The sequence below is a fragment of the Homarus americanus genome, unplaced genomic scaffold, assembly GCF_018991925.1.
Source record: "Homarus americanus isolate GMGI-L3 unplaced genomic scaffold, GMGI_Hamer_2.0 scaffold40248, whole genome shotgun sequence".
In the NCBI taxonomy this organism is placed as follows: Eukaryota; Metazoa; Arthropoda; class Malacostraca; order Decapoda; family Nephropidae; genus Homarus; species Homarus americanus.
The window spans coordinates 5932490-5943580 of NW_024712526.1; the positions used below are offsets into that span (position 1 = coordinate 5932490).

Here is an 11091-nt window from a genome sequence, read left to right on the forward strand (position 1 = left end):
CTAAAACCTCCCGAGAATTTACAATTATTTTACTTTAACATCAAAATAGAAATAAATGAAAATAATTGATAATAATAATAAACAGGATAAATTTTTGGTAATATTTAAATGTATATTATGGAAAAAATATATTACATACAAACTTTTATTGACAATATTTTGGACATGACGCAATAGTCGCCTCACAGCAGTGTTCCCAGATCTGACATATTTTATGCTCTTAGCATAATTTCGACCCAATATTACAACCTAGCATATTTTTTTTGCCTAATTCAACCTTTAGCATCAATCTGGCATAATTTTGTTTAATCTGGAATAAATTTGGAATATTAGAACGAAGTTAAGCAAATGAGTAGCATAGCTTCAATTGGGTATCATCATTGCATTGGCGGCACTGCGGCTTGCTGGGGAGGGAGGGGAGCAGAGGTGCTGATTGTGAGCGAATATTTTCCTTTGTGAACCTTAAAAATATCGGAGAAGTGCAATAGGCCCCCCAAAAAAAAGGCATTGCAATTATCATATGTGCCGACATGACATGATACTGAGAGCTTCTATCCTCTTGTTCCACTTTAAAACCCTGATATCAACTCCACTGTAAAGTATGTAAGTACTGTCTGCTCTAATATAAATGTAAAATAAATAAATAAATAACGAAGTGATAACTGTGGTAACATTTTGATATGTTCTTATTACCACCATGCTATTGTACTATTACAGATGATACTAAATGTTACATATGTAGTACTTCCTTGAGATAAATATACAGTATATATCAGGTGCCTTCAAGAGAGCTCAGGCTCTCAACTGGCTCAGCCATGTTATTATTGTTATTATTCTCCACTATGTATCTGTATTTTTCTGGATAATTAAACTGTTTCAATATCAATATCAGTATTAAATTAATAAGTGGCGAAGATATGAAGATGAGTGGAGACTGTTTAAGCTTTCAAATGATTGAGTAAAATGTTGTCAGTCATAACGTAACACTTTTTTCTAACAAAAATTAACATAACATAAACTAAAGAGCTAGTGACAAAAAATTCTAGCATAAGCTGTGAAAAATGCTTGTAAAATTATGCTACGTTTAGCATAATTTTGTAGCAAGTTTAGCACTTATTACCACAAAAAGATCTGGTAATACTGACTCAGAGAGTTTGTTGACGTTCATCAGGGAAGTAACGCAGACACCATCCTCTCCACTATGCCACGAATAACAGAAATATTAAAATGTGTGTCTGATATGACCAAACAATCTTCAAATCTTCCGGAAGCATATATAAAACGAGCCATGGAGCAGGTAAGCAAGGAGTCTGTGTCCAATCCTTCAGAACACTTCCTTGAGACCTAATCGCCCGGTATTGGTGAGGGTAAAGCACAAGAAATTCCAAAAGGGCTTGAAACAGAGTAGATAATAATCGAGAAGCAACAGAAACAGACTGGTAGGTTATACATAAGCAGACGGTAGTGGAGTAACAACGGCGAGGGCGACCAATATGACCATGCCGTAAACAAGATTATTAGAGAAGATGAGGTAGCTGCTGATAATGCAAAGGGTTTAAAGTCATTAAAAGACTTTAAATCTGAATTTAAAGCTATGTACACAAACACACTTTCCTCAATAAAAAAAAGTTTAAAGCCAAGTTACGGGACCTAATGCTTAATATAGTTTGGTAGGTGTTACAAAACTGTTGATTAAAACGAAAAAGAATAAACCGGACGGATTTATGCTTAATATCGACTACTATGACTTATTTACAAACCTCTCTGAGTTAACATGTAAGGGGGGTGTGGTTTTTTATGTTAGACCGGAGCTTAAGGTCACTCATGTGAAGGTGGAGAGCATAATGATTTTATGGAGTCAAAGTGGTGTAAAAGTAAACTGGGGAGAAGATAGGCGTATTATTGGATGCATCTACAGGTCACCAAATTGTGATCCATGAAGCAGAGACCAATTAAGATTGTTAATAGACAGTGCAAATGCTCAGTTCTAATTGTTGCCATATGGCATCACAAAATTTGTGACAAATTCCCAGGATGCTGATCTGACTGACTCTGCCTCATTTACATACAATTGCAGGGTCTCAATTGGGTATTACTTTAGTTTCGGTCATCTGGGGAATCTTTGGAATTTAACTACTGTATTGGAATCAGTAGTTTAGACAATTCTAAGACACTTGACCCCCTCCAGTTAAGAGGTTAGGTCAGGTCATTAGTAAGGGAGATGTCATAGAATAAAAGTGTCTTAAAATTGTTTAAATTATTGATTGCATAGATAAAATTTCTAAGATTCCCCAATGTGGGTCGGTGACCTGTACCCTGGTGGGCTGATCCCCATAAAAACCCAGTGTTCTGGTCTCTTGTATCAAATGCCTTCTACAGCTGAATTATTGTTTTATTGCTTGCCTGACTTGTACTGACTTGTATGCATTGACAACCTCAATTAGGTTTTCAATTGTATATTGAACAGTATTACTTACGAAGCTTGTATTTTGCACTGCACCGAAGATAATTTAAGTTTAAAATTGAACTACGCATATTTTTCATTCCAGGTTGAGTGGCGAACTCCTAAAGCCATACAGTACAGGCAAACTGAAATTAAAAGAAAAAAGTTCCGCTTCACTACAAACCGACCTTGGACACAGCAGTTTGAGAAGCAAAATCAACCTGGACTCAGGCGTAAAAAAGTGTTCGTGGAACCAATACTGGAATGGACCTTCTTCAAGTAAGTACAGACTCTAATGTGTTTCTTTTGTGTAACTGACATATGGGTCATAGTGAGGGACCTGTGTGATGTACACCACGAAACATCCCTGATGAGCTACACTGACTAGGAGGCCTAAATGTTTAATGGAAGACTGCAATTTTCAGATGAATGCTTCACAAGTTTTCTGATATAGAGAAAACTTCTCAGCCAGATAGCTCAGAGTCAGTTTCCATTTGTATCACAGGTTGGCTCAGGTCCAGTGAGGCTTCAAGTCAGAAGTTGCACCCCTTTCACATGTTTATATTCAAATAATCTTTAGTGCCAACCCTTTCAGACCTAAGTTTGGTTTGTTTTTGTATCCTGCAATAATTTTTTAAAGAAAAAAGGGAAAATTGACCATACAAATTGATGAAATATCATGTTAAAAGTCGTAACTCCCTCAAAAAACCTAAATCTCGTTTATTAGCTGCAGTTCCATTATGTTTACTTAGCAGTACAATAGCTTGGGCCACTACATCTTCCTGGCACCTCCCTGTGCTGACAGGTTGTTATTATGCACAGGCATCTCAAAACCGTCAACAGTAATGATCATCCTAAAGAATGTCTAGCATTGCATATTCACGGGGATATTTCATTGTGCTTGCCCTTCTATAGATATACTTAATCACTGTTCTGATCACTTACACTTATAGTACCATCACCACTCGCCCTCCTTTGGTTTTGATGGCATTTATGAGGATAGACTCCTAGCTTTTTATGGAGGTATTTCATCTTGCAGAACCTCTGCCTACCAAATATCATTTACTGTATTCTGTATCTGAACAAGCAGTCTATGAAACTCCCTCCCACAAAGTATGTTTCCTATATCATATAACGTTCATCAGTTCTAAAAATTTTGCTTCAAAGTGACACTTGGCTGATCTCTTCCTGCACTTTTTATTTGCTAAAAAAAATTATATATATATATATATATATATATATATATATATATATATATATATATATATATATATATATATATATATATATATATATATATATATATATATATATATATATATATATATATATATTTGTAGTTGAACTACTAGAACAAATCTTTTGACATATAATATTCCATTTTGTTCTGCATCAGAGGTGACCGTGTTGAAATCCTAGAAGGGAAGGACAAGGGCAAGCAAGGTTTGGTGAATTACATTATTCAGGAGAGGAACTGGGTCATGGTGGAAGGCCTCAACTGTCACTACCGCACCATTGGCAAGAAAAAGTAAGTGCTGTTGTATATTGGTGGTACTTTAGTACTATACATTATTGGAGGTTTGTTGTCATCTATGATTTATACAACCAGTCGCTCAAGATCCTTAACCAAGCTCACTCCTTTTACCCGGGGTTTGCAAATCCATTATACGAATATAAAGCTGTTACTGTATATGGTGTTTACAAACTTGTTTATTCATCATGGGTATTATTCATTAATTCTCTTTCCTGAAGGGTTATGATGTATACAGTATTAATAGAGGTATCTCTTGATTTACAATAATCCACATTAACGTTAGTTTGGTTTTAACACTCTTGTGATTTACATTAGGCAAATTCCACATTAACGATAGTTGTCAGGAGGCTAAACTTGCTGACATGGAATGTAAACACTGGGAAATTGTATCTTCCCGGAAGTGTATCTTCCCCCTTCTGTTGTCAAATCCAAAATGGCCGCTATGCGCAGAAACTGCTCTTTCATCCTCCGCCAGCTTCACTTACCCGTGCGCCACCTCACGGCCACCCTGCGTACGTACAGTCCCGCGCTTTGTTCCAATGTGATCGCTCCTACCCTCACTTGTGTCACCAACCTCATCGTTGTGTAACCTTGTGATCACTGTGATATTTGCCATTTATTGGTGAGAGGAAAACACTGTCCTTCAGATTTTGCTCTGTTTTAGTGACTAAAGTAATTAACTGCTAACTTTGAAAATGGCGAGCAAGCTTACTGCTGAGTCTCCTGCCTCTGGGAAAGCCAAGGCTTCGAGTAAGACTGTGTCTCTGGAGACGAAGTTAGACATTATTAAGTGGCATGAGTGAGGTGAAGGGTCGTGCTTGTTATTATGGATGTGGTGAGTGTTGTTTAATTGTTTGTATTTATGTAATTAGTGTAGGATAACTTTTTCTGTGATACATATCTGTGTCGGACAGGCCAGGAGTGTATCACATTGAAACCCATGTTAAAAGGCTCCTGATTTACGTTAATTTTGTTAGGTTTTCCAGGAACGCAACCCTCTGTAAATTGAGGGATACTTGTATTCATGATTAAAATACCATTAATTAAATGCAGTTTTCTCATAAGAAATGTGATATTCCAGAAATTATCCAGGAATGATGGTCAAGAGTGAAGCACCTCTTCTGGTAACAACTCAAGTGGGTCTTATTGATCCTTCGGACAATAAACCAACACAGGTGTGTTTTTGGGCTGCACATTATGGTTTTATGGGCTGTGATACTTATCTAATTACTTTCTTTACTGAGATACATATTTGATTGACTGATTTATGTCTTTTACTACTATATTGTACTATACTCTATTGTCTCTGTTATCATTCAGAATGTACTCTCTGAGTTGCTTAGAGTTATGTACAGTATAGAATTATAGTACTTATTGTACTTATTAAAACGATCCTGTGAATTTTTTTTATAGATTTTATAGAGACACTGGTGTTGTAGCTGCTCTATACAGTATATACAGTACAGTACTATATTTCATAGTGTTCATGGCATACTGTATATAAACGTTATGAGTAAAGCATATTTTGGGACCAGTTATCCAACATTTGGCAGCTTGTGTAGTGTGCTCTGTAAGTAATTGGTGTAGATTCTAGACTAAATAGGCCTGACATTAGTGGCTGGGACTAGTCTTACAATTAGTATGACCTCCAATACTAGTCATTAAATTATTCCTGACCACTAATTTCAGGTCTTGTGCATTTAGACCAATAGCTTAGTGAGTGCATTATGAGCCTGCCTGTTCCAGGCTTGGCCAGGAGAGACACCCATCACTTGACACCAGTTAAGCTCAATGCAGATGATTTTCTTTCCAGGCTGAATGGCGCTACACAGAGGAAGGAGATAAAGTAAGAGTCTCAGTACGTTCTGGAAGACTCATCCCGCTGCCTAAACTGGCTGAGGAGACTCAGGACTATAAAACCAAGTCAACTTACATAGAACAGGAGAAGGACACGCCTGCTGAGGAGCTAACACGGTACGTACTGTATAAATATGTACTTGCTGTTATATGTAGTCTACATCCTTGTCTTATTTCTTGGTCACTCTGCTGTTTTGCAAGGTATTGTATACAAAGTCTTTAGAGTAGCTGATTGCTACTGTCCTCTCTCCCTCTTTCTGTCTCTCTCCCTCTTTTTCTGTCTCCCTCTTTTTCTTTCTCTTCCAGGTTATTGGTACAGGTATACTGTACATACAAGAGCCAGGTTATTGGTATACACACTTTTTCGGAGTGAGAGTTGTGAACTCTTGGAACAATCTGCCAGAAAGTGTTGTGATGGCACCGAGTGTGAGTTCTTTCAAGACCAGACTTGACCAACACTGGAGCAGGTTATGGTACATTCAGGAGCCGGTGCATACCCAGTACCTGCCAACAGAGCGTAACAGAGAGCCAGTACATGACTAGTACTTGCCAACAGTGCGTGACAGAGACGTGACCGATCGCCCAAGCGGCTAACGAGCTGATCAATGGTGAAGAGGATAAAAGTAAAAGTAATATAATGATGGCCAGGTTATTGGTATAAACATAAGAAGCCATCATTGGTATACATATAATGGAGGCCAGGTTATTGGTATACATATAATAGACCAGGTTATTGATACTGTATTCATATTTAAGAAAAATTGGAGACTTAGTTTAACACCAGACTAAAGAATAGCACTCAACTAGATGGACACGACAAATTCAACCAGTTTGGATTTTTTTTTTTTTTTTGTGTGTGTGTGTGTGTATGCATGCGTGTGGGTTTCATGAATATTTTGTTTTCTTGGGAGTTGTGGTTAAAGTGCTGCTGGATATTAAAGAGGTTGCTGTTCTCTTCAAAATTCTGATTAAAGACTTGGCTTCAGAAAGTTAGCTATGCATGTACAGTATTGTAGTTTTGATAATAAGTTCTGCTACTGAACCTTGATAATTTACTCCCATTTTTTAGTGTTGATTATTCATATCCTCTAAGAATTTAATTTTTTCTCTATTTGACTGGAACAACTTTACTATTTGAATGTGATGATTTTCATTTTCAAAGCAGAGAGCATTTTCACGCTAAAAACTGTAAGGTTGATATAATTCTATGCCATTTTCGTATATTATAATATGAGTGCTACCCAACTTACTGATTAAGGATCTACAGCTTTTTTATTTTTTTAGTACTGTACAGTACTATACTGTATTGTGTTTAGTTGTGATAGGTTACTCTTAAGTTAAAATTTCATCAGAGTTGGAGCACTAAGTTATGCTCACTGTTTTTAGGTATTTACCCCCCGGTATATGATAGACTGAACTTGCTGAATTTATTCAACAAATCCAAGACATAACATGTTTTTGTTACAAAAATTTTCAAGTGCAATCCATTTTATTAGATTTTTCAATTTTTTTAGACTGTACTGTATTGTCCAATATATCAGTATACTGTACCCTGTAGGTACAGAACTGTTCTGTATTCCCCAACAATCATTGAAACTCGGGGATAAAAAAGTACGGGGACCCCCCAAGTTTGTGGATTTTTATTTTGCGGTTCTCTATTATTCACGGATGTCTGTGGGTAGTTTTAAAGTTGCCGGCATTTTCGCGGCTGGGACAGTGAGCCATAAAGGGCATATACATTTCTTTGTACACAAGTAAAAATGTACACCCCCCCCTCCTCCGCAAATGTTATTCGCGGGCATTTTGAGAACCTAACCCCGGCGAATTTGGGGGGCACCCTGTCATTAGTTGTGTTAATGACCCTTGATACAATTTTGACCATTTACAAGTGCAGTACTCTACATACTGTACAATTGAGGTGTTCCGTGTAAGAAGAGCAAGAGTTCAAAGATTAGGGTTTGAGAGAAACATGTTTGAAAATTTTTTATCCATCCCTGTCCATACCTCAGGCAAAACATTATCGATTTTCTTCAATTTTGTCTTATTTTGTAGTTTTAGGGAAATACTTTATGAATATGTAAGAGTAAAATGATTAACCAGCGCAGTTGGCAAGTTGTCCAGTCTTCTCGGATTGTTCCTTGACATTGAGCCATACAGCTCATTAACTTAAGGTGTAGTTGTTGTGTTGGTGACAGCTTCTACACTTTAAATAAATTAATTCCTCGGTGACTCTAGGTCAGCCATCCTTGAACACGGGGGGCAACCATTATATTATAAAATACTGTATATGTGTTTTATTTATTTATTTACAGTTATTTATAGTGCAGTTACACTTAATTACTTGGTGAAATGAATTACACAAATCATGATTGTTCACAAAGGAGCATCTAATTTGGAATATTTCATAAGAAATTTTCACAAAATTCCACCTAATTCAGAAATTCTTTAGCCCCAATTAATCTGAATAGTGTTTATTATAAATTAACTATATTTCTGCTCCAATATATGTAGCTTATCTGTATTCAGGGTCATCCATCTTATTATTTTTGATACAGCACCTATGCTGCTACAGACCTACAGTAATCATTCCATATAATGGAACAAAGCGTGTAGATCAATTCCGCTAAATCGAATACTGTACTGTATATGTTATGTCCAGGGACACTTTCCTCTGCTTCAGACGGAATAGTGTTGGTAGGTAAATCCTTCCGAAATTGCCAGTTTTATCACCTTTATACATTTGGAGTCATGAAGATTGTTCTCTGTATGGAACTTTTTCAACTCCTCCTTGAAGGGAGCAATACTGTCAAGATTGGCACTATGCCTCTCCCTTGCTATCTGCCAGTTACTGATGTTATGGCAAGTACAGAACTTCTGCAGCCAACCACTATTGGTATGAAATCCTTCGACGTTGAGGAGTGTTAAAAATTTTTCACCTGCTAATTGTAGCTCAGGACCTCGTACAGGTTAGCCCTATGCTCGCAGTTGTTTATACCATTTGTAAACAGCCTCATCAACTGTTGGAAACACAGCTTTCTTCAGACTTCATTTTGCCATGGCCTGACACTCTTTTCTGTAGCTTTCCTAATATTTCTAGTTTCTGTAAAATTGAGAGCTTACCTCTTTTACCCTTCTATTCACTGGATTTAGCATTCACTTTAGGCATAGTGACATTGATATACATGCACATATGCTGGGAGAATATGAAAAAACCTGGTAGACCACAACAATGTGCAGCGAGGCGTGGCAGGAAACTGACTGATCGTGCCAAAACAATGATGTGAGCCCACGTGGGCGTTAGCGGAAACTCCCTTCATCTAGATGGAGAAGCAGATGCCAGCATAAATTTTTCTGCTAAATCAAACTTACACTAAAAGGAATTATGTTATAAGGAATGATTACTGTAGTTATCTTTCCACCTCTTAGCTGGATGTTTCAATTCTAAAAGAAAATTGAGGATTGTTCTTATATGACTGAGAGATTATAAGACCTCCCGAGTCCTTCTCAACAGACTGTACCTCTATTGTCTCCCAGTTACAGAAAACATAAGGAAATATATCCTCTGTTTTCATTTTCTATTTGTCTTACTAATCTAGCAACTACACCAAAAGAACTAGAAGAGATGGCATGCTCCAGGTCTTTATGATTTTTCCAGGCCATTCACTTGCCACTGGTCATAAACAGAAATTTTAAAATCAATCCTGTATTTTTTTCACAGCATCACCTTTGAACCTCAACTGAAGACATTTGCAATGGATATAGCGGACAAAATGGGCATCAAAGAAGATAGAATTCCTCGTAAAACTTACTGGTATTAGATTTTTAAACAAAATCACTGTACATATATTTGAATGTAACAAAGTAATAAAACTTGTTTATATAAATGAATTGTATCTTACTTCCTCTCCAACTAAGTGGGGTAAAACAGATACACTCTAAACTCCACTGAAAATTGAATAATCTAAGTGCTGTTATCATAAACATCCTTAAACTGTAATGTAATCAAGTCATTCACACATAAACATGCTGAGAAACTTGTGTAAGTCCTGCAGTTTTCGTGTAAATCTGTTTAAAGTTAAAGTTCTAAAAATGGAAAAAATTGGTTAGCAGAGATTTTTAATCAATTCATAAGTTATGGTAATAAATATTAGGTTAGGTTAGGTCCAGTCAGCAACTTAAGTGTAATGTACAGACTGTGTTATTCTCCCTGTCTTGATGTTATCTCTCTCTCCTCATACTGACAACCCGTGTGAGGAGAGATGTAAGCACGAAGTGACTAGCGGGTAGTTTTACTTAATAGCAAAATCGACCATATTGCCGCTTCCATTCTAAGTAACCGGGTGTCTCTCAGGATACAGAGGTGGGTTCCCTATCATTTTGTGAATTAGTCTCAATTTTGACCATTTTGGCACTTTGTACACTCTGGTCATATGCACCTCATATTGTCTCCTGTCTCTCCAAGGAGACTCGCAAATGTAATTTAGATAATGATAGGGACCACAGTTAAAGGACCAAACTATATGTTCCCTGCAAATGTAGTGGGGGAATAAAAAGGTTAAGAAGAAAAATTTTCCATTCAGAACTTATATACAGTAGTACTGTGTATACTGTACTGTATTGAGGACATTGGTAGGTGCTTAATACTGTAGTAGCAGACCCTCTCCTTACTACAGGGTGAGATTACATTGACGATCATACATCTGGCAGCAATGCTACAGTGGTCATGAATCTGCAACTTTCATAAACTACTTATTTGACCTAGTTTAAAATATTTACTGTACTGTACTACAGTATTAGGGAATACGCTTGAGCCTGCCACTTCCTCTACAAAGATTAAATTGAAAATCATTATCATTTTATGCAGAATAAAATAGATTAATAATTTCATAATGGAAATAGAGTAGTGGATGAATGGAACAAGTTACCAAACATCATCATTAACTCGAATACGCTCAACAGCATCAAACATAGGTTGGATGGACGTATGAGCAATAGGGGTTGGGTGTAAATGGAACTGCCCAGTATGGGCCAATAGGCTCGCTGCAGTTTCCTCCATTCTTATGTTCTTATGTTGGTGATGGTGTTGGTTATTTTATAATTAGTGATGGTGGTGGTTGTGTAGTTTATGAATGTTGTTGATGGTGAAGGTGATGTAATTGGTCATGATGATGGTGATGCAGTTGGTGATGGTGATAAGGGAGACAATGGTGGTGAGGGAGACAGTAGTAGTGGTGGTGGTGGTAACAATGGTAGTGAT

The 11091-nt window shown here is 36.9% G+C and overlaps 1 protein-coding gene across 1 annotated transcript; it reads left to right on the forward strand.

Annotated features, from left to right (window-relative positions):
• Positions 1-1145: 1145 nt before the first annotated feature.
• Positions 1146-9718, forward strand: LOC121861390 (probable 39S ribosomal protein L24, mitochondrial). Its single transcript, XM_042359064.1, has 6 exons — positions 1146-1297; positions 2550-2722; positions 3840-3971; positions 5059-5152; positions 5791-5951; positions 9553-9718. Exons 1-6 carry the CDS (start codon positions 1202-1204, stop codon positions 9650-9652), a joined length of 756 nt encoding a protein of 251 aa, XP_042214998.1. The 5' UTR covers positions 1146-1201; the 3' UTR covers positions 9653-9718.
• Positions 9719-11091: the final 1373 nt, after the last annotated feature.

Bases quoted from the DNA above. Each gene is read 5' to 3' on its own strand.
- LOC121861390 (XM_042359064.1), top strand. From the start codon at position 1,202: ATGCCACGAATAACAGAAATATTAAAATGTGTGTCTGATATGACCAAA. The intron at 3,972-5,058 runs GTAAGTGCTGTT...GTGATATTCCAG, and splicing joins CGCACCATTGGCAAGAAAAA to AAATTATCCAGGAATGATGG. The intron at 5,952-9,552 runs GTACGTACTGTA...TTTTTTTCACAG, and splicing joins CCTGCTGAGGAGCTAACACG to CATCACCTTTGAACCTCAAC.